Source organism: Anopheles coluzzii, chromosome 2 (assembly GCF_943734685.1).
Source record: "Anopheles coluzzii chromosome 2, AcolN3, whole genome shotgun sequence".
Taxonomy (NCBI): Eukaryota; Metazoa; Arthropoda; class Insecta; order Diptera; family Culicidae; genus Anopheles; species Anopheles coluzzii.
In genome coordinates, this window is record NC_064670.1 from 58,540,677 (window position 1) to 58,566,246 (window position 25,570).

The following is a 25,570-nucleotide window of genomic DNA, read 5'->3' on the forward strand; positions in this document are numbered from 1 at the left end:
TCGGCTATTTTATGGTCGAAAATCGACTGCTGCTGATCTCACAGGTGAAATTATTTGATTTAATAAAAGCTGTGTACTTATGCTGCTATATCACCACAACGCATGCTTCCGTTCTGCGCTATCACCTGTGGCGCTCAGACAAATATAATCACGCGTATGACATTCAATGCAATAAAACCAACTGTTAAAACAAAAGAGTGCAATATAAATTTATAGTCCCAGATATTTCAAGCCATTAAGATACACTTATAACAACATTCCACAAAACGTTTAAGTAATTATTCCATAGGTCCATAATTAATGCAATAATCATAAAATAATCATAATAAAACGGAATCGCTACTTTGAAAACATCTTTGCTCATCATCCACTCCATCTTAAGTATCACAACCTACACATATACAGATATTGTGAATAGGTGTAGACACGCACGTCCCTAACTGTTTTATAAACACCGACTAGCATTCGAGCCGCAACTTTTACAGGACCAATAAGAGGTATTATTGAATGTTTGAGGCCATCCTATTCTGACATATTGGTAAAATAATCCTTTAATTGAATCCTAAAATAATTAATCAATCACAAAAACATAAGACTATGTATTTAGTACAGGAAGTGGCATGTTAGCAAGTACCGATGGCTCAACATATTCCCGACATCCAAACGCTATAGCTTGTAGTTGTGCTACATTTTTCGCCAAATCTTAGCTTTGTTTGTGTGTGAGTGAGAGAGTGTTGATTTTTATGTTATAGGACCTACACGATCATTAAACACCAACTTTTATAACGATTGTTTATTTGGCAAAACACAGACGTATAAAAAGGATGACGAATCAATTTAATTGCAGTCTAGTGTAAAAAAAATAATAGGCCATGGCTATCATTCAATTCATATCATCAATTATTCTTACAACTACAAGATTTTTCTTTAACCTAAATCCAACGACTTACAAACAAAATAAGTCCAATCAGTTCAACAAATCAACGAACTCGTTTCAAACACTTGCAACCACAAAACATCAAAAAACGGTAAAAAAAATATCTAATGGTATAAAGCAGGTAAATTGAGCTTTTGATTGAGCCCATTAAATGAGCATTTTGATTGACTAAAATTCACAGGAAATTTGCTGTAAATAGTGCAACCAAAGATCAAATGGTTTTAATTATTTAAAAAAACTTATTCATTTTATCGTTATGTAATCGTTGTACGATGTACTAGTTCTGAACCTTTTGATTTTTGCCATTTTGTGTTCTATGTGTTGTTCTTTAAGTTTTATGTGAAGATCTTACCATGGGGCAACATACTAAAAGTCATACTTTGTTTCCGTTTTGATTGTTTCTTCTTCATTTTTAAAATATAATATAATAAGTATTACTATAATTTCAAAGTGCAAGCTCATATTGGTGCTTGAACTAAACATGTTCAACTTTTCATAAGCAACTAATAAAAGCTGGCTATTTATATGTGTACAATAAACTGTAATATATTGGCCTTAATCGACCTTTCGGATATTACAAAAAATACTCAATTTCCCGAAATAACTTCATATTCAAATTGGTTTGTGAGTGTGTGGCTATTAATTTAAATACCTTATTCTACATTATTTTTAACATACATACCGTACGCAGCACTCGCCAAAATGCTATTTCGTCCAATAAGATTAGGAATATTCTGAAATGAAAAATAGTATGGTTTTGAAACTGTTAAAGTTGACAAATAGAAACAATAAACCGTTAAAACAGTTAAAGTTACCATATTATAAGAGGGATTGTATATCAGCAAATTTAATTTTATTTACTTTCCTCATCCGCTGCGTTCGTCGGTTTAAACGTACTCTGCATGGAGGTTGCTTGTGTATTTAAAACGCTCTCGTATAGCAAAAGGAACTATACAAAATGGCGTCTGATGGCAGTCGAGAAATAACGTAACAGTTGCCAGGTGTCTTATAGAATGAGGCTTGTTTCTTTGGTAAACCTGGTCTCAGTAATTCCAACAATCTATATCTGAACCGCATGCAACAGAAGTTCGTGACACAAATCTCTTACTCAAACAAAAAAATATCTACCCCATATAGACAGATTGCCTCTCGGAACACTTGGTTATTGTCGTATGCTCAAAATGATGCAGCAGACCAATTTTTCTCTTCTTCACAACGTTTCTTACTTCACCGATGTATTAGTTATCTTTTTCCAGTTAGCTTTATCTCTTGTAACATGATCGTCCTGCGTTGGAATATGGCTGCCAAGACGCATAAATACTTACCAAAGCTGGTTGTTATGCGATGGCTTATTTCTTACCATGCCACGTTCGCGTTCTCGGTTCGACGATGTTTTTCAAAATGACATGGTTGGTGTAATTTATTTGAATATTTTAAGATTCTATGCATGTCTGTAGTTGCCCTCTCCATATCGTTGCTTTTGAACGCTTGAAAACTAATACGATACCTGACTTTTGTGATATATAAACGCTGGTAACAAGCTTTTTACAAAACTTAATTGCTTACAGTGTGCTGATTGCACAGATTTCTCACTGCAATTACTACACTCTAAGTGACAGTGATTACTATCAGCACTAGATACCTTAATCGAATAAATTTATAAATAAATTTATGAATAAATACAATTTTCAAACGCTGACAGGAAACAAAAGTTTTGTTGAACAATGTGTCGTTCGTTATGAATATTGGTGTAAGTTGAAAATATTAACTAATCTTGTTCAAAAAATTCTAAAAAAACAGATTTAAAAATTTTGCTTCAATACGTTCATCGTACCTGGCTGTTCATCATAGCTAAAATTATTTTTATGTTTTGTCGAAAATTATTCTTATGATTGTTAAACATTATTTACATTTCTATTAAAGATGTTGGTTACATGATTTAATATAATACTTACATCATTTCAAATGAACTCTCTGATAGAAAAATACAGCATATTGAACAACCGACCAATCTTCTCAGACAAAAATTACTTTAATAATAGTTTAGAAAGCAAAGAAGAAATCCATAAAATGTTAATTGATTCATTAACATGTCTTCTCTGCTTGTTTTGTTGATGGCACAGCCTTCTATACATATATATTTCTATTCTTTCATGCTAGCTAGCTTACTATCTTTGCTCTTCTTTATTTTTCATCATATTTCTTTCAATCACCTCCATGCTTCAATTAGATGCTTCGCCGTTTAAAGAAGTTCTCTAGACACACCCGTTCTCCTATTATCACATAAATGTATCAAAAAGGACAACAAAAACAAAAAAGATCGAAAAACGGTCTGTCCATTTTCCCCTATCTGTTCGGAGAATATTGTTCCGTGGTTTAAACATTTGACGATAAAGTGCCTCCGACGGACTATGTGTATATAACAAGATTTTTTTTCAGATTTCAACTTCTTTTATTTTGAATTTGTCCCTTTTCTTGCCTCATGTAGGCAAGAATTTTGGTCTCACTGTCATTGTTTCATTTCACTTCTTTTATAGCTTCAACTATAGGAACATTCAAACATCTAACAGAGAAACACCTGCTTACTATTTACATCGACTTGAGGAGCATGCGCATAATTGTTGTATATTCTGTAGCGAAAAGCGTAGCTCGAGTATTGCGTACCGTTGTATTGTATCAAATTTATTAAAACTATTTTGTATACTTCTCTACAAATAAATTCACATTTTACTCACCTTTCTTAAGAGATCACTCACGCGAAGCGAAGGGTAATGGGTTTCATTGCTTTCTGAAACAAACGAAACAATATGAAATTATACTTAATAATATTTTTCCTGAGACTAACTTAATACTAACAACAATATATTTTCATTCGTCCTGAGTCCCAAAAAAATGTTTTTAAGACGTTAATAGCTTCATCAAACATAAATCAGTATAAAAGCCGCTTTAACTACACTGTGTTAACTAAACCAATCCGATAACGTTAATTCTGGGCGGTTCAGCGTTTTCAAATGAAGTCGCTTAACCTCGCTGACCTGATTTGCTTGATAAAATGTTTGATGAGCTAAATAGCGTCTCAATGGCGGCTTGAAAATACCAATCGATTATCTTGAAGCCCTATTGCAAACGGTATTTCCTTGAAACGGTATGTGAATTGTTTCACGAGTTGCTTCTATTTTTCAATTGTATTTACAAATTATCAGCCAATTTCCCCAAACTCGATCGCAGAGGAATGATTGTTGCCGTTGTCTAGATACAACGGTTGCTTTAATTTATTTCATGAGTATCCTGCTCAGTTATGCGTATAATATGGCAAAATGTTTAAAAAATGTCATAGGAAATTACCATTTGATAAGCTAAAATGTATGCACTGTATCTTATAAATAATAGACAGATATTATTAATTTGTTTAGATGCTCTTAGCTATGGTCCTCTAGTTATCACTTTTTTACAACAGATTTAAACTTAAGCTTTTGTTACATTGCTAATCATTAACATTTATTTTTTCCCATAGTTTATGTAAGAACTATATTTTGAAATAACATTAAAAACAATTTGGGTTAACATACAGTTAACGACAATGTTTGTTAACTTTGAAGTATCTTTTTGTTTAAAGTATCATTGTATTTGCTGTTTTATCACTACAAAGAGTAGCGTTCATAATTATCATGGCCAAACACAACATCAACACAAGGTCTAGTTGAATTGTGCAACCAAAGACCAGCAAGGCAGACCAACAGAAAAGCAATATGTTTAAATACAAGTTTAGGAGTTTAAAACTTGCTAACTTTGCTTTAATAAGTTTATGTGTAGAATGGTTTCCTCATAACATAAACCGTTCATTATATATAATAAACCAATCGTTGATTTATTTTATGTAATTAGAATACATCAGTAAATGCTTTTTTGTATATGTTGTGAGTAATGAGTAAAACGAGGGTTCGATTACGTGATAAGTAACATCGCTAGAGAAATATAGGGGGATGGCGCGATGACTTTTAGCGGGGACGGGGATGACGTTAACCGAAAAATAGAAGAAAAAAAATCTGTGTGCCCTATTATATAAAATGTCCAAAAATTATGTGTTATTTGTTTTAAATTATGTTGTCATTAAAAATTACAAAAAAATCATTTTTTTAACTAAACATGATTTGAATTGAAAGTCTTTTGAAACAGTTTATGTTCTTTACAAATGTATAATTATTATCATTTTGTACCTAATTTATTACAAAATATTTTTTTTTACAAATTTCGTTCAATATTTTTTCACAGTTTTCAATGAGATGAACATTCTTTACATCGTACACCTAAACAGCGTGAACCGTTTCTGTAAAATACCATTCTAAAAACAAGATTTTTAATAACGTGTATTGGATATTTTATGTTCGATAGTTCGAGGACAGATCTACAAAACAATCGTTAATATAAGACAACCTAGGTAGTTTCGTTCTATAGTTTTGTATCTATTTAGTTTCAACATAGTATTGCCTTTAAAAGGGATTTTTTTATTTTCAAAATTATTGGTCAGTTGTATGGAACGATACTGCCTGTATTCTCTCATACTAACGGTTATTTTATTGATCCATCATTTAAGTATAGAACTTACAATATTCAAAAGACGTTTTTAACATTTTCATTGGCATAACATGCCTTTGTAAATTTGTTAAAATATATATTTTTATAGTCATAGTTGGTCATATTGTTTGTTGCATTTAGATGGGGCTGTCTTATTGAGGTTATTTTATATTTCACAATTTTGCAAACTCTTAGAAACTTTTAGAAAAAAATATTTCCAGATTCAAATATACGTTTTCATCTAATATATAGTTATTACAAATGTTGAAACCTTTTGCAAAATCCACCAAGCTGATTTAAGTCATAGGATTGTGAATTGCAGATGTTCTCTAGATTAGAGCGACATAACCCTGCTTAAACAGAATGATTGATCATAAATATTCAAATAGAGTGAATTTTCAACAAATTATTTCGATTAGAGTTAACAAATATATTGGATACGGTTCACTGCAATTATAAATTTGTCATTTTACCTTTTTCATAAATTCTTCTTTTTTAAGAATACTTCTTTGCGATACACATTTTCCTTCTTCCTAAGATTTCATAGTTTCTATTATTTGTATTTTCTTTCACTTTTAACGTTATTTAGGAACAATTCGACCTGACTTGATTTATATTATGAAAGAAGGCGCATACATGTACGAAGGGTCGATATAAGGAATGTAAACAGAAGACCAGAAAAAGGCTACGTAAATTTTCTCTACATATTTGCATTGTTGTTAAGAAGATTTAAGTGTTAAGAATTTAATTGCTGTTCACTGAAATAACCTACCAACTCAACAACTATCAAACTAAGAAGGTTTGTAAAAACTAACAATAGCAACCAAATTTGTACTTTTCTGTAGTAACCAAGGCTTACTGTACTCGTCTAATGATATTTGTGAAAATGTAAATTGTGGTTCTTTAATTTAATATTTATGGATATTTATTATGGGATTTCGTCTTTGAAGACTTACATTACTTTTCAATTAAAATTACTTTGACATTATAATACATTTTATTTTTTGCGATATAACTCCCTAATGTCGAATACATTTGTAACGGGATGTGTCAAAAAAATATCTTGAAAATTATAAAAAATCTAAAGATATACAAATACAGCGTCATGAAAATGAAAAGATGAACAATTTGAAGCGTAAGACGGGACGGGGATTTATAAGACACCAACAGGAATTGAAGAGAATTACTATACTTCAATATTACCTATAACTTTCTTTTTTCAGCGACATACGTAAATATCTTGATCATTTACTCTGCAGTTAATTTAGGGATTGTAAGCGATGGGCCTACGACTCAATTACGCGAAATCAGAAAGACTGATGAACCTGTTAATAGGTCTGCTAGGTCATTTTTCTACCAAGCCAAAGTTGAACTTTTAGATTATTGAACGATTTTTTATAGAATCTCTTATCTATTTCTAGAAGGTGTTTACAGTTCCTCTTCTTAGTATTGAGTCCAATTAGTGGAAAGATATTAAGTTTCGTGGCGTGCCTCATCAGCGTCATGCGTGTGATAAAATAATATATTACTGATGTTTTTACCAATATTCTATCCCTCGCAGATTGCAATACTTTATTCAGTTGCTCTAAGACTCAAAGCTGCCTTTATTATTGATTTTAATTATTGATATTGATGACAACTTTTCATCTTCAACTGATAGCATAGAAGTAACATAGATCAAAAGCGTCTGTGCCCATTGCTCTCATTCAACTTATTCATCTGGCAGTCCTGCCGACAATATTTACAATAAGGTGTTGTATTTGTAGATTATTGCATTGCGTAAATACTTTTTATTGCAGTTATATAATGTATCTACCTTTAAATGATAGAATAAAAAAATGTACTAAAAGAAAAGCTTATATATTTTTTCAAAGTATCGCGAAACGTAATCACAATGAAAATCCCAAGTAATGAAAAAAATCTTACAATAACACAGTGGCGGTTTTAACGCTTCGCGTACTAAGCGGCGGTGCGACGCCGTCGGTCTAAGGGGTCCAAAGATTACAAAAAAAAACTAATATTTTAGTGACAATTAAAACAGGATTAAAATAAACAATACATTTGACGTGTGCCTCAGTATACAAGAAACCCTCAAATTACAATTGTTGAGATTCGCAGATACGACGGTATAGTTTATAGCTCTCATTTATAAGAAATAATTTATTTTTTCATTTTTTACGTTTTACCGTTACAAACATATTTACAAAGATTAAAGCAAAATTAATACATTATCAAACATTATTTTCAATAAAATAAATGAGAACATAGATTTCGACTCTTAAACTTCGGTAATAAACTTCATATGGATATAAATATATGGATAACAGATATTCGACATACAACTTTTTCGACTTACGCCTTGTTTTGAGACATTTTGTTTGTCCAAAAATGCAGTTGTAGTAGTATAATCAACGTAGATTCTGTGATTAAGGATGGCAATAAATTGATGTGAACTATCAAATTTGATAGTTCACAGGTTGATTCTAATACACTTAAACCTACAGATGAATTTACGTTATTTTCTACAATTATTGATTATTCCACCAGAATAAAAACAAACAAAAAAAATAGATTATTATCAAATACATGTGATTATGTTCCCTGCCACAATTAAAACTCAGGGTGCGCTTTGGTAGCCATATAACGGGACAAACAAATACGGATCTGTTCGATAGGTGCTCTGTCATCTTTTCCATGTTCCTAGTTTCTGAAAGACCTGTCATAATGCACTTCAAAACACCTTTATTTTCAACCGCCACATATGTGTTGTACCCCGTTATTAAATAACAACCAAGAAAAATACGACTTATGATATTGTAGTCAAATGGTGTATTTTTACCAATTCTAAACTAATGGTATTGTTTACTCGTTTTTTTTAAGATACGGTATTTTCATCCATCCAAGAAAACAGGACAATTTAATGCGTAAATTTTCACGACTTGTGCGCAAAAGCTTTGACCATTACTTAAGCGATGTTATTTTGGTACATAAAATAACAACAACACGTGAAACATAATTGTGCATCTCTCATTTAACAAAATTTCAAATTTTTGAGGATATGCGCTAATATTAATCCGTAGATAAATAGTAGATTCTAAAACAACATAGAACAATTCAAGAATAATTGTTTTTCGTGGCAGATTCACATGAATTTTTATTGAACTTCTTAACATGCCAAATTTTTCCACTTTCACCTACCTGTATATTTTACTTCTTATATTTGGCCTATATACAGGCTTTCGAGACTTAATTCATTACCACGCAGCCGGAGCAAGGAGTCAATCCTTGCTACGGGGGGACATTCTAGGCTAGAACCCATGACGGGCATGTTATTGAGTCGTTCGAGTGGGCGACTGTACCACGGGACCGCCCCATATTTTACATTGTAATTAATTATGATGCATTCCATTCAAAAGGAATAATCATTAAACTGTTTTAGGGCCCAAATAAACAATGTAAAGCTGCTATTGAATATTGTTCAACTATAAGTAAACATTTGAAGGTGACAGACAGCACATTACAGGTAAATACCGAACATCACAGACAGAAAGGAATTGGCTGGTTTGTCTTGTTTGATCGAGAGTGTCTAAAAATGCACTTCCATATAGCTTGTTTGTTTAACGTTATTTCGAGTCAGATATCTTGTTCGATTGATGCCACAAGCGCCGCCTTAAACGACGATAACGTCCTCTTGTGTACGAAGATATTTTTTTTTTGTATTTATCCAATATATCAACCATATTCACTCTGACTCATAGATGTCGCTAGCTGTCTATGTATGAATTGTTTTTGTATGTAAAGAAACCCGGGGCAAAATGGCCATGTGTGACAAAATGAGCACCTTCAATTTAAGCATTATTTCACTACAAAGATACTTTACAAAGCACAAAATGTATTTATTAGAGTGTTCTATGAGCACCATGTAAGTTTCATAACCCTTACCGCGAGGCCACATGAGGTGAAATATACAGCGAAATGAACTATTTGACAGGCGAAATATCTGACGGATAAAACATCATAGCAAGCAGCTGACATGCAACGTAAACAAATAACGTGTACAAAATCGTAACTAAATCCATCAAATAACTTCAATATCGAGTACTTCGTCAATTTTGAGTCAACAATTTATAATTTCTTGCAATTGGGGAATGTTCTGCTTAAGAATATATTCTTTTTAAGTGAATTTCGAAAGCGGATGTTGTGTCTCCACCAACCCTTTAGCTGTATCTGTCAGATATTTCCCCTGTCAAATAGTTCATTTCGCTGTATAATTCACCTCATGTGGCCTCGTGGTTACATTACAAATAACCAAGAAAATACTAAATAAGATTAAGTAGCATCTCTCTGTTGGTTGGTTGTTGGCCTGCTCACAATAGAGCACATTGATGTGACATGGCCCGGTCAACAAAATTTAGTAGCATATTGGTGTAATTTTTGCCACTTTGAAAATAAACTTGAACCAGTGTCACAGGGATGGTATATTTATAAAGATATGATATTTCTATACAATTTGTCTGAAAAAAGGAAGGCGATTGAATGCGTATTTTTACTAATATAACAAAAAATACAAAAATGCTTTACGTGTAGCAAAATGGGCAGTAACACTTGGGGCAAAATGAGCAGATGCTTTGAACATATGGCGCTTGGTGAGGCTATGGTGTTGTATTTATCCCCACAATAATGCCCCAGGCAAAGTTTCAAAAGATTTGATTTTGTAGATTGAATCGTTTAGAAACTGTTTTAATTTTGATAACATATTTTGGTAAGAATTTTAAGGGCTTTCCTGAACAGTAAAACAAAAGGACGAGAATACATTTCACGAAAGTGCGCAAAAGCATAGACCATTACCTAAGCGCAGTTATTGTGGCCCATATTACCCCAGTGTCTTGACGTTTCACAGTTTTTTTACGTATCCCCATTTTGCCCTAGAGCTGTGCCCATTTTGCCCCGTTTTTTAATAAATTAATAAACAAAACATCACCTTGTATTTCACTCTTTTTTAATGTTTTTGAGTTTTTTTTTTCATTCTATGTGGCAATTTTAATCCATAGATAAATGGTGGAGGCATACAATAATGTAAGAATAATTGTGTTTAGTGGCATATTCAAAGAAATATTCAATAGACTGCTTAACATGCACATTTTGCCCCACTTTCCTAAATATTCCCCAATTTATGCTATTACAGGGTTTCAAGTCAGTTTCGATTGTAAGGGTTTGAGTCTTACACAATTTTACAGCTGTTGAAAAACATATTGGAGGCGATGAATAATTATGTTTACATTCGAAAGTGACTTGTAAAACCCTGTAATGTGAACCGGAGGCAATCGCGTATCTCGAATATACGCAAGTCCAATTTCAAGGTGTTCAGTTACATTATAGCAAATATTCGATTATTTTTGCATCAAATGGTAGGTTTTAGCCACTAAATTAGGCCATTAATCTGATTTCAACTGAAGATTATAGTTTTATACACTTTCAAATTGTTTTTAAAATAATAATAATTATCAATAATAAATAATTTTTTTAATTTTGATATTTGGTGAATCAAATAAGTACAATTTTGTTCAAAAAATCGTCAAATTTGAAAAATTGTGTTATACAAAATTGCGTACAGCGTCTATAGATTATTTTGCTTTTGACAATTTGCTTACATAACTGTCACATTTACAAAGCCGTGTGTCTCCGAATCCGCGTATAACAAGCTTATTAGACGATGAAAAGTATGTTTGGTATTTTTCTGTCAAACTTCGGGTTTGATACAGAAAATCCTGCCGTACATGTAAAAAAACATGATTTTTTTTTTTGACAATTTAACCCATTTTTTACCTAATTTATTGTTGCCTTGCGCTTTGTCACAAGTTTTTAAGAATTGAAAATCCTCTCCGAAGCAAATGTAATGTAATGCTTGCATAATTTCTAAATTAAAATATTATATAAATGCACAGCGGCCATTTACTGTTTCTAATTACTAAATAATTCTTCTTCGTTAAGCAATACGGCAAAGCCTTCCCTACTGAATAAAAAAAATAATTCTTCTTCTTCTTCTTTTTCTTTGAAACAACAACCGTTGCCGATCAAGGCCTGCCTGTACCACTAATGGGCTTCGCTCTCAATGACTTATTGATTGCAGATGGCAGGATAGGCAATCCTACGTATGGGGGCACAGTCCTTTCGGGGCTTGAACCTATGATAGTTACGTTGTTAAGTTGTACGAGTTGACGACTGTATTATCAGACCGGACCAAATTACTATCAGATTAGATGATAAACTTTTGAAGATTCACTCTTTAATTGTTTGTTTACGTTTCGTTTGATTTGGATTTGACAGATCGCGCAATTGTAACAAACAAATAAAAACAATTTTGGAGTGAATTTTTTTATGCTTATTATTTAGTGAAAACAAAAACAGTTTACGAGTCAAATGACACATCACTGTATAGTTTAAATCTTCCCCTTTCCGTTTTTTTTGCATGAAATGTGTAACAATGTATACAAAAATCTAAAATCTACAGTCAAATTTGCACCTCAATAGGGCTGTCACAATAGACGGGTTGGGAATATTAACATTACCTCAGTCCAAATACGTCGTAGGTGTTATAATAAGTTTGACAAAATATGAGTTACATTTTGTTGTTAGCAACAAAATATGCAGTAAACATTGCTATTTGACCTGAAAACTCCTGTATTTAACATTGATTCTATCAGGCGTACAGGCAGTCCCCGAGATACACGGTTAAGGGCCGTGTCTGTGCTTCATCGCATGTGCTGTCAAACGCCTTTTCGTATAATTTTGTGATTATTTGGATGATTTTATTAACATAACAATTATGAAAAATTAAGTAGAGATTGTTCCTACAAAACACCACACATTTAGTTTGACAGATAACATCGGATGCGGCGTCCGACGAAATCAAAAAATTAGGATTCCGTCGTACGACGAAATCGCACTCCGACGTTATCTGTCAAATCCCATATAAAATTTTGACAGGCCTTCCGATAAAATCGCATCCGATGGAGCACAGGCACGGGCCTAATGGGGACCGTAAACGGCCGCAAAATACCGCGTATCTCGAATTTCCGCGTAAGTCGAATCTCGTGATTTTCAGCTAAAATATCACTATTTTTCGAATTATTTCACGGTACCGATTTTTACTTCATCGACTCGAATCTGCCGATGTTACTCGAAGCGGAACGTACTAGCAAAACGATACGAAAATGAACATAATGAACGAGCGAGTGAATCTTCTCGAATGCCGAACGCAATATAATAGGCCTGTATATGAATAGAATACTCCGGTATGCCTCACTCGAATGTGCAATACGCAATACCAATTGGAGCACTCTGTATATGCATGCTATATGGAAGGACGGTACAGTGACCGCATTTAATCAAAACCTAAATGAAATAGTACCCTGTAGATCGAAAATGCGAAATCCACCTTGGTCCAATCGTTTGCTAATCGGAATGTAAAGACGTAAAAAAACAGCACAGCAGCGACATCTACAACACAATAATAATGAGAACTAAAATGTTTACCATGCTCCATCAAGACGTTACCGATCCTACAACAGAATATTACACCAATATTATTAATTGCAAACTCAACAAAATCTACGACGCTGTCCTACATCGTTTTGGTCCTATGTTGACTCCAAACGCAATAAAAAAAACCAGCAAACACTGAAATTACATATGAAGGAATAACAGCTACCACTGAGCCTGATATCAATTGTTATCCACACGCTTTTGTAATGCGTTCCAACCTCGTGTTTGTGATCAGGCCGTGTTAATTGAAGCGATTTGCAATACAATGTTATTGACGTACCTGTGATACACATTAACTCAGCAATTGTGGAATCTGCGTTACTTTAACTAAAAATGAGTTTCAATCCTGGGTCAGATGGAATTCAATCAGCATTCCTAAAGAAGTGTGCCAAATCGCGCTCGCCACACTTAGCCAGGCTCTTCCAGAAATCATACTCCTCTGGGATAGTCCCGCATATCTGGAAAACCTCATGGATGACTCCACTGCTAAAAAAGGTGATCCAAAGCTAGGCATCAGTTATCGAGGGATGTTGTATTCAATCGCTAAAATTTTGGAAATAACAATTGCGTTATTTGCCTATTGTTACTCACCACCCAATTATTGCACACTGCGTATTAATTGTTGTTCATCCAAATATTTATAAAACATTCATGAAACCTAGCTTCTCTATGGATATGGAATATTTTTCTCACATATTCCATTAATTTTTTAAAGAGCTTTTTTTATTTTTTAAATGCATCTGAAAATATTTTCACTCATTTCGATCAAATGCAATGGATTTCTAAATTCGTGTCTAAATTCGTATTTATTTGACCGAGTACATAAGATATGGTTCGACGGCTACCATGGAGCGATCCCAACACGTTACCGTCCTATCGTTCACGCTGCCTGCTTCAGGGATTAGAAACGCTAACTAGAAGACGAAAAAATGCTCAAGCGCTGTTTGTAGTTCCGCGGCAATATTGATGAACCAGTTATATTGGAACAATTCAATGTCAATATTCCGAGACCGGCACAACACAACATAGGCATTTCTTCACTCCAAAGTTTAGACACACACAATATGGAGCAAATTGTCATGTGTCAGTGAGCAAAATTAAGTTTAAGTTTATTTTTAACAGATTAATCCCAAAATTGGCTGAGCCATTATTGGTAAATATATAAATAAATAAATAATAAATAAAGAATACATAACAGTTTAATTGATAAACATCAGAGTACAGACATTTCTTACATTCGAAGTGTACAGTCTGTTCGAGCACATGGAAACTTATACAAGCCATATTTCGAAATATTATACCATTGTAATCATTAAAATTTAAAAATAATATCGTATTTTAATTTTCAAACATGTATGGTACGAAACTTTAAAATACCCAGTAGTTCAGATAAATTATTTATTTTTTTCTTTTAGTTGGTGGCAATAAAAAAAAGTGTGTATGCTACTTTATTGTAAACTTCTTAAAATAAAATAGTACAAAACCATTTAGAAAAGAATTTTATTAACAAATATAACTTTAAATCAATCATTTGATGTACTCAAGTTTTTGTGCATCTCTTTCTGTTCCATTTTCTAGCCACGCCCTATTTTCATTTCGCTGCCATTTTTGGGGCGGTCGTATGTATGCTTTTATCTTACCAACGAATTCAACGAAAACATAAGGGCCGCCATATTGCGCACGATCCATAAGAATGCAAATGGCTACCACAGGACACATACCACTAACATTAGTACTTCATATCATACTTTCACCGCATTATAACTATTTTGCAAATTTATACTATACTGGGAAATCATGCAGTCCATACGAAGTTTGGAATTATATTGATCAACCGAGTATATTGATCAACCCATCTTTAAGCTTTCATCACGTTTAACACACAATCTTCATAATTACTCTTCAATTCACATAAAGTCACAAAGTGGCTACTTTAAAATTTGTTAAATAAATTCTTAATCAGTTTTATATTCATTGCTTTCGTTTACACATTTGTAGACGATTTTCATGTACAGTGGCAGTCACGTAAAATCGAACATCTCATATTTTCACCTATTATCTAACTTTGCAGCGGCCTTGACAGTTCTCTAGACTACTTATAGGAAAGTCAAGGGTGCCGCAATGTCTGATAATAGGTTAAAATAAGAGGTGTCGAACTTTCAGTAGCCACCATTGTATGTCGTTTTTCGTGCAATCTCTTCATGGATGAATCGCAATTTTGTAGCTTGTATACTTAGCTTAGAAAACAAACACCAAGCCAATTTCAAATTGCATATTCAGTTTAGCGAAATTTACCTTAGGCAGACATTCATCTGGAAGATCCTAAAATGTATGCAATATTACGACACTGCCGAAATATTCATCTTAAACTAACAATTCGTTCGAAGAAACTGCACCTTAAAGAGATTTAACTGTAGAACAACAGTAATAAATTTGTTATAGACTTAATATATTTTTTATAAAACATTCTGGTATATTATTTTTAAACCGAAGTTAATGTTATACCCTTTTACAAGGCAAGTATAATGTGAATCAAGAGGATACTTAAACACTTTCTTCCATAGCACGTCTAGAAACTATTAAAAAAAGCATTTTACTATTAAACTTGAAAAGTAAATAAATATAGAAGTTTGTTAAAATGTTAGCACACACGTTATTTTTAGATTGATTATCGAGCAAACTGTATCTTAATAACAATTTTAATCAAAGTGGACTCCGCAGCGATTATTGGTTGAAGTTATTATTAACCTACAATTAAATCTCCTTAACGCGAATCTTCAAGAGACCGTTAGCTTCGAGCGATATTATGGACAACTAATGAAAGTGCTGCTATGAAGTATCCAAGAAACCGCGACAGAAACGTGGCATATTTTGACCAATATTTTTCTAATCTGTCATCCAATCCATCTTAGAACCAAATCACATATGCCACTTTGAGTATATTATCCTTAGGGAGACATTCATTTTTAACAGATACAAAAAGTGCAGTGGTGAATTAACACGAGCTGAGGCCCTAAGTGGTCACAAGAAGGTAGGCCTTTCTTAAGTGTAAGCAAGCAGACAATTACATTAATGACATAAAATACATTAAATTTACATTAAATGCAATTTGTTTTTTCCTCTTCTATGCATGAAAACAACTAAGTACTGCCGTCGTAAACTTACATCCCAATCAAAGAAAAACGATACAAATCGAACAAAACTAGTTGCATCTTATTAACATTTGATTTCCAGATGCATTAACAAGCAAAGAACTTAAACACCCTATACAAATATTGAAAGCGCCTCTCACAATCAAATCAAATAAATAATTAGTATTGGCTTGATTGGCCCCTGAAAATATCATAAAAGTTAGAAAAACAACAAAAAACAATAAATCACACTTAAAAAAGATTATCCAACTCAGTCTGGTGGTGCAAAGAGTAACGAATTGTGAAACGCACTGTTTAGGAGAACAACAAATATTTGCTCTTCATACGAACCGTTGTGTTGTTTATTCATGGTGTGGGAATTATTTGTCATCGAAACATTTTTACTCGAAATGTGGTTCAATTTTTAGTTTTAGGTTTTCTGTCACATTCATATAAAAAGTTTTTGAATACATTCTAGTTATAAATGGAATAAGTTATTACAGAACATATGCTTCCAAAACAAACTATTATTTTTAGTTGTATTCCTAAAATGCATTTTGTGTTGTAAGTTAACTATCTGAAAACCTTCATTTGCTTCATGACATTCCGAATACAGATCCATTTACTATATTTAGACCATTAAAGTTTGGACCATAGAAAACAAAACTATTTGTCGATACGTGAATTTTGAAACCTAACAAATGTAGAACGCAAAACTTATAGTCATAGTCATATAGTCCATTGAGTTATGGAAAATCTAACCCGGATCTCAAATGTATTTCCACTGACAGGCTAAAATATTCAGCATTTTTAAACCATCAAGTGGACCAAAAGCAGGAAACATCATAAAACATGGTAAATATTTCAATATTTGTTAAAAAAAAAGTTTGTTGCGTTTCCGTTCCTGTCTTCACCTCTAGCTGGCATTTACGGGCCACATTACAACGAGGTCAAATAAAGTTCAACAGTCTAATGGTTTATTGTTCCCAAGGTTGAAAAGGGTTCAAAATCGTATTGCCGCCGAAATTTTCAAAGGATTGTTTAATTAGGTTCTACACTTTTTTTACCACAATACTTTTTTTTACTCTACTTTAGTAATCCTTTCAGGTCATGTAGTTGTAAAGTGGTGTAACCAATGGTCATAGCAAGGTCATCGCTTTACCAAAGATGTTAAAATTTTCAGATTTTTGTTGCATTTATAATACTGCATGTACGTATATATGAATAACAAAAGTTACAGTCAAATAAACTGAGATGGTTTAGCAAACCTTTTATTTTAGCTTTAGTTATTCATGTACAGTTCTTCTTTACTCACGTTCCTTGTCCTCTAAATTCAGGCTCGAGCATAAACTTCAATTATTTCTAGAACAAATTTATTCCCCTTTTGTACACCAATGTACTAAATTTGTACGAGTTAAATTATTTTAGATATTTTAAACAGGCCAAAAGTACATTCTCTCCACAATATTTGTTCTTTTTATTGCTCTCAAAAATATGTTATCTTTATGTTTATATTTCAAATAATGTTGTTACAATATGTTTTCAACAATCATTCGATGCATCTATTTTGTTGTTGCAGTACTGAACATCGTAAAATAGACAAGCAACCATTAAGAGAAGTTTGTAGAGTTTGGATGCCAATAAAGCTATTCAAAATATCGCGTAATATGTATGTGTTATTTACATAAAATAATTCATGAACTGAAGCTACATTGAAAAATAAATATACCTAAACACTGTAAAAAAATATTTACTTTAATTGCAATAATTGCAACAAAAACCTAAAATTTTCAGCAAGAGTTTTAACTGGAGTGAACTTGTGCATAACTTTTATTTTTCAAACTATGCTTTTCAAATAAATTTATTTGATTTACTCGCTTTTATTCAGTTTTCACCCTGTTAAGTAACTGTATGAGCTATAATGGCACTTACCCTTTTTTATAATCATTTTTGACAATAGTGTGTACTTGTTTTATGACACAACCTCTTTCGCGTATCACCAAATATAATCACAATTCTATTTTTTAGTTCTTCTTAAACTATGCATTACATCTTAACATTTAACCCAAATAAGTTGAAAAAGGCTCAAATCTTCTTTTGTTTAACTTTTACACTTTTCACAATCATTCACTGCCATATTTAGGTTTAACGCTTTACCAATCATACAATATGTGTATATACCTTATGTATATACACATATGGTATGTGTATACCACATAAATAACATATAACACGCTATACCACACGTGAATGTAGCGTGAGCCATGAGTTTTATTAGTTTATTATGTTTGTTAATGTTTATGATGGGATATTTGCTACCATTGTTTTTGACACATATCACAAAGCGTTTCCATCAAGACGTAATTGTTTTATGCTGACATTGTATTATGTTGATGCACACGTAATATTGCATTCACAATTTCAGGTGAGGTTTTTCACATTGATGTTAGCTTTCATATCTTTCAAATTCATCTTGAAAGATGTTGTAGAATAATTCTAAGAGACCAATTTAAGTTTTTTTATAAATTTATAATAGCATGTCTCCGCAAAATATTAGATCATGGTTATGATTTTCATTTGTTTGTTAGTTTGATCTATATGATGCTTGATTCGTTCACAATTATGCATATACTATACTGCACTCATTTAAAAAACAACTTTTTAATCGTTTTATTTATTCTCTAACGCCACTTTCACGATTAACCTGGCTTTATAAATAGCACTTATTCCGTTTGGTTGTTTTGATATATTTCTATGATTCCGTCACACTAGCTGTGTATTGGCTCATACTTGTTCACCATTATTAAATGATTATGGGATTGGCGATGTAAATAAAAATTTTATGGAACATCATCATCACCGTCGGGAAAACCCGTAAAAAACAGTACGACTACCAGCACACCCCGTATCAGACCAGACTGCCTCAATGACTGCACTCGTTCAACTGAAGCCAACAGCGAGCAGGTTTAACCGCATGACCGAAGTAACATGTCCAAGCAAAAGGACTCACTGTCAAACTCTTCAACCTGGAGTCTCTGTCTAGCTGTTCCGACAGCTCAACGAATTAAACACCCGTCAGCTCCCCAACGACACGTGTACCATACGCCCGACCGTCTCCACGAAGGACCATCATCATCATCACAGTAGGTATTATGTTTTTTTCTTACCATTCCGCATCCCATCGTTGTACTGATCGGTAGGACGTCGTTCTTTGTGGCATCCTATGTGTGGCTGGTGCTCTCTTTCTCTCGTTGGTGTACTGGGAATGAGTTTTTTCTGACAAACACTTATTTATTCTTACTCGGCGCAAACATTTCTTTGCTCCAAGCTTTACATGACCATTATAACTCCAAACGTCGAACGAACACACACAAACGTAAAACCATATAAACGTTATAGAACATGTGACAACCTAACATGAAGAGCATCGTGGGAAGAACCATCTCCAAGTAATTCGCGTACACATGATCACGCTATTGACTTCAGTTAAGCATTTTAAAAATATAGCACGCCTACGATGCTTTTTCCCTTTTTTGTTGTTGTCATTTTTTTGTTTCTTTCAACGTCTTCTAGTTGAAAAAAGGATTTTTATTAAAATGATGTTATTATTCCTTATGTACGCTTTCACTAAGCATTTACGCACTCACAAACATACTTTCAAACCACTACAGCCACGGCATTGGATTTCAGCCTTTTTGAACATGCGCATTATGTTCACCCACATGCCTATCACTCTAAAAGCACACCCCAGAAACTAAAACATGCAAAGTGAGCCTTTCCGATGAAGAAAGATTTCACTAAATTATTAACTAATGTGAAATACTTATTGAACGTAATAAAGCATCCCATTTATCATAAATTGCACCAAGAACTGTTAGTAATTCTTAGTTTTAATTTCACCCAAATGTTACTCTATCAGTAGTAACATTTATCTTTACATTCTATTCATATTTAACCATTAACTCTTTGATTCTGGTGTTTTGTTTGTTGCTGTTACTATAAGAAATTAATGAAAACGTGAACTCACTTTGAGATACATATAACATATATACACACAGCACTTTATGATTGAATATTTTCGACATTTACCAAAGGTTCCATTATTTATTTTATTTTATATCCTAGCATTTACATTCGTATCCAAACATACGTGCCTTATACAAGTTTATAAGACTTAATTAAATCACGTTATAGAATAGTATTAAATACTTGCAAAAAGGAGACGCTCCTGATCGGAAACGAATTACGCCCGGGTTTTACTTAAGCTTTCAGGTCTAATTTTACTCTATGGCATGTTATATATTAGGTTACTTTCTTTTCCAGCGCTACAACCACATTGATATTACTTATTAGGAGCTATTCATAAATTACACTACCCTGAGAAAATGTTTCAATCCACTCGCACTTTGCATTTTATTTGGTCTAACAACTGTAGTCAATTTAGACACACTTTTTTTAATAATGTGTGTTTTTGTGTTCTTAAACTCATTGAATCACATATAGCCCCTGTGAAACATAAATAGAAACCCTATTGGAGCTGTAGTTTATTTGCCAAACTTTGATAACCAGCTATCTCATTTGTTTACTCAAAAACAGAATACCACTCCTACCTTTAGGAGGATTGTTTCATTAAAAATTTACGTCTATAAGCGAAAGGCCACGGGAGTGACAAAATGCTGACAAATTTTTCAAAATGTGAGCTTTTGTCACTTTTTTGAGCTTTTGTCAAAATTTTGTGACCTGGAGCAGCCAGGAAAAAAAGTTGACAAAAGTTGACAAAATTTGACGTTCGTGAAAAAGCGTAAACAAACAGCTATTTGGCGCAGTTGTGACCCATTGTTATGATAATAATGCTAAAATGCATGATTCTAATTGATTTATGTACCTAGTTAGTGCTTCTTAAACAAAATATCGATGATATTCAGATGTTGGAGCTTTTTGTCGTTCTTGTGTATGTTTTAGGTGCGGCCACGAGAAAAGCTCTTTTTTGCAGTTGACAAGCAATTTTGACAAAGTTGAAAAATTTTTCAACATTTTTTCAGCCCCGTGGCCACGCGCTATATGAGTAACTTGTTGTCAAGTTGTACGCCTTCACAGCCCGTGAAAAAACATTTCTCATTGTGTGTAGGCGTTTTGAAAGATCTCTTCTATATTTATAATAATTGCCTAACCGATTAGTATATTCATGCACCTAAAATAATCATCTGTTCGCCTATAAGGAATCATTACAGATTTTTTGCACTCTCTGATATGCTTTTAAACAATACAATTAGGAAAACATCTATATAGTCTGTTTCTGAGGTACGCAGTTAACTTTCGTGGATTTGGTGAAACGCGTAATTACAAATTTCATCCAAACTGTTTATATGTCAAATCGATACAATTTGCTCCTTGAGCTTTCCAATGCTAAAAACAATAACATTTGTCTAAAGCAGCGGTCGGCAAACTTTTGAGGCAATGGGCCAACTTTAGTAAATGATCGAGTGCCGCGGGCCAGGAGAATGCGGTTTTTTTATTATTGCGCTTAAATTATTACATTTTATTCTTTTAGAAACATTTTAGGTATTATTGTTGTTTTTCTGTAACTATATCATCCTAGTATGGTGCAAAATTAAAGATACCTTCTTTAAAAACCAATTGTAATTTTTAATCACTTTACAATCAGCAATAGATGGCCAAAACTTTGATCAGTCAAAAAACTACAAAAAGAGATCAATATAGCTTCTTGAAGACCCCTTCTTCCCACGCCGTAAAAAAAATTGAAGATATTCCGGGGATGATACAAAAGTCTGAAAGGCTGAAAAATTATCGAAGCAAACATAGATTCAGTAAAACATTTTAAAAATGCTTTATGGACAAGTCATGCCATGTCAGATAAATTGATAACTGATTCCTTATGAAAAAGCTCTTTGGCAATCGTTGTACTCGTAAACAGCAACAGTGTGGAATCGTCGTTCTCGTTAAAACAACAAGGGTTTTTTTATTATATGTTTTTGCTTTCAAATACGATCAAAAATATCCCTAAACAAATTTAAAGAAAAACCCACTGATTTGTGTGAAATTAAGAATAACGATTAAAACATAACAAAACAAATATCTCGTGAAAATGTATGGAGCTGTTTCACTATATTTAAAACATTGTTTTGCATGCTTTGCGTTGGCGAAAGTCAAATGCTCTCCCATCGCAAAGTCGCATGCAAAACTTTGAATAAATTTATTGCAACCAGTCTTTAGTGCATCACATCAATATAAAATTTCGTGTGCGATTTCCTTCAAACCGAAAGTCGTATTGTCGTGTTGAAACAATGTTAACCGTTATGTAATTTAACGTTGCATTTACAAAATTGACCAATTCATGGGATTATCATAGGATTATCTTCACCCGTTCTAACTAATTGTTAATTGCACTTTGAATAGTAGTATCCCATGAGACAACAGGCAACCTCTATCAGTCACTTCACCTTGACACCTCTATCAGTCAAACTCTAACCATGATGACCAAAAAAGTAAACCAACCAACTTAGAAGCGTGCGTGATCAACGAATGACACCCCGTAGCGTCTTAAATGGACTGCATACAGAAGTTTTTCGTCGCATGATAACGTTTCTGCGTTTTGGTCACCAACATCTTGACATTGTTAGGCAACCATCAAAGCATCGCAAGAGAGCCCAGGTTAATTTTTGAGGTTCCAAAAAAGCTAAAAATGAAGACAGAGGTACAAGTGGCTCCATTACTGGGTTATCTGGGCCGGGAGATCGATGCAACCCGCCAAACAGTGAAATAGTACTTGGGAAACATAAACACATATATCAGGAAGCAGAAATCGCGTCCACTGATTTCGCAATGGCAAACAGTGACGCCAAAACTTAATGCATTCGTATTAGGTGAGTTTCGGCAAAATTTCGACATGAAACCCTAGCTCTACTCTAACAATTCTGTCGCGAAAACTTAGGATGCCTATAGGCATGTATTCGTCCATCGTGGAGAAAATTCCGAATAATTGATGAACAGCAACTCCCAAAGTCTTAGATTTATTTGTCCAAGGAAGCTTAAATAACTACCTTTCAAATGATGTACATGTAAAGAAATTATCTCTCCTAGTTTTTGTTCTACAGCCAGCCGAAAAAAGGCTATTGTTTCCATGTAAACGTTACGGGGATATTGATCACGAGTTCGAACATACCAAACGATCCGTCATTCCATAGTACTTTAACTAAAGTTGAAAGAGTACGATGGTATAAAATGTTATTCTAAAAGATATACAGTAATGTGTATACGAATAGTTTCTTTCCATCTTTCAAAATCAGTCAAAACCTTTCGCGGAATGTTGCGGCCGGCCGCATTTGGCCCCCGAGCCGGACTATGCCGAACGCTGGTCTAAAGTGATTCTCCAAGGGATGGACAACATAGAGAAAAATTCATGATAAGGAAAAATTATCAAAGTGTTGAAATGGAGTCTGACTGACATTGAAAAAATCTAACATCCATTAACCGATGTTTTTGTTAACTGCCATTCTAAAATGTATGAAATATGGAAGATACAAAAATATATGGAATATGAGAGGACTTTCCAATCTAAGGAACTAACGATAACGCTATATGAACAAAAATAAATAAACATAAATACTATGTATTTTATTTTCATTAAAGAGCACCATCTTGAATTTTACCTTGTTCTTCTTATTCTTCTTTGACACAACAACCGCTGTCGGTCAAGGCCTGCCTGTACCTACTAATGAAGTGAGCTTGGCTTTCAGTGACTTATTGTTACCATAGCAGGATAGCCAGTCCTACGTATGGGGGCACGGTCTATTCGGGTCTTGAACCCATGACGGACAAGTTGACGACTGTACCACTAGACCGGCCTTACCTTAATCCGGCCATAGACCGGAATTTTACCTTAATTACTTATAATATGATTTCGAACCTCTCTCTTCTCCTGTCTAACAAATCATTACGTTTCTTTTGGCCATCATTCGGCCGTTCCCTACGAGAACAATTTGACGAGTGTTGCCTAATGCCTATGCTGACAAACAGTTAAACCCATCGCAAGTACCCTATATATATATATATATATATATATATATATATATATATATATATATATATATATATATATATATACATATATATATATATATATATATATATATATATATATATATATATATATATATATATATATATATATATATATCATCTGGGAGATACTGTTGCTCTACACTCAATTCACGCGTGAATTTTGTCAATTTCAGAAAATATTATAGAAAATACAAAAACAATATACAATGGCTCAACATGAATCAACATGACGAAAAAACTACACTTTATACTATATCTTTCCAAATTTTAGATTTATAAACATATGTTTTAGTTATTTATATGCATATATGCATATGTATCAGCACATTAGCGGTAATGGAACCAATTATTTAATGCTTTATACCATTTATGCAGAAAAGAGTCTCCCGCCACTGGATTCAACTCGTTATGCGAGGTTCTCCTGTATTTTTTTTTTCGTAATGATTTACACATTCATCAAACCATATAAGTATGTAATGTAGTGATTCATTCAACTACATTACTACTACTACTGCTCTAAAATGTATAACTATTGTCTGCTAAAATATGATACACATGATTATGAATAATAAATATTTTTCACGAAAGCTTCATGAGGGTCGTTAACTTTCTTATAAAACATTTAATAACCAAGACCATATTTACTCTAAGACAGGGCTCTCCAAACTTTTCAGCACGCGGACCGCATTGCTTCAAAAATAACTATGTTGAGGGCCATTTGACGCTACCTTTACATGATGAGTGAACGTTTAAATCTCGTTTTTACAACAAAATACTAACGATACTTGTACAGTTTCGTGTTACTAAAGCTTGATTTTTGTCTAAGAAAAATAAAAAATACATTTTTATTTGAATATCTCATAATAGCGTAATATTTATATTAACTCTGACAAAGTCATCGTGGGTCGCATTATAAGCTCTTGAAGGCCGCATGCGGCCCGCGGTTCTATAAGATTTATCAAAAATATACACATCAACAACATGTAATTTTTAATATTTACAAATAACAACAAAACCTCCTGAATAAAACAACACAACTTCTCTAAACATATTCGTAAGCAATACCAGCATGTGAAGAAAATTGTTTTTGAGGTCTAAATAAACAATAATTTAAAGTATTAAATAGCCTGCATAATTGGTTAAACAGGGCGTGACCAGTGATGGCGTTACTTACTTGACAACGTGTCAAAATTGGTTTTGGTATCAACCCATTTTCCTTACTTAACAATGGTCTACTTCAGATTTTGAAAATGATTCAAAACATTAAAGAAAACGTATATGCACCCATTTTTGTTGCGAA

General features: G+C 33.1%; 1 protein-coding gene across 9 annotated transcripts in view; it reads right to left on the minus strand.

Annotated features, from left to right (window-relative positions):
* The window catches only part of LOC120961160 (homeobox protein abdominal-B-like), a 32,977-nt gene extending 13,700 nt beyond the window's left edge, over positions 1 to 19,277 (minus strand). For 2 of the 9 annotated variants that reach the window (XM_049605648.1, XM_049605647.1), the window contains exon 1: positions 1 to 1,371. This exon is cut by the window's left edge and continues 659 nt beyond it. Coding sequence is in view for 6 of the 9 variants with exons in the window: in XM_049605644.1 (XP_049461601.1) it covers positions 1,620 to 1,671; positions 3,673 to 3,725; positions 18,121 to 18,136 (121 nt within the window). In the remaining 3 variants the exon portion in view is untranslated. Of the gene's footprint in view, positions 1,373 to 1,619; positions 1,672 to 3,672; positions 3,726 to 18,120 lie in introns of those variants that run through there. The other 7 variants (XM_049605644.1, XM_049605645.1, XM_049605641.1 and 4 more) reach the window with 7 other exon arrangements.
* Between the last annotated feature and the right edge of the window lie 6,293 nt (positions 19,278 to 25,570).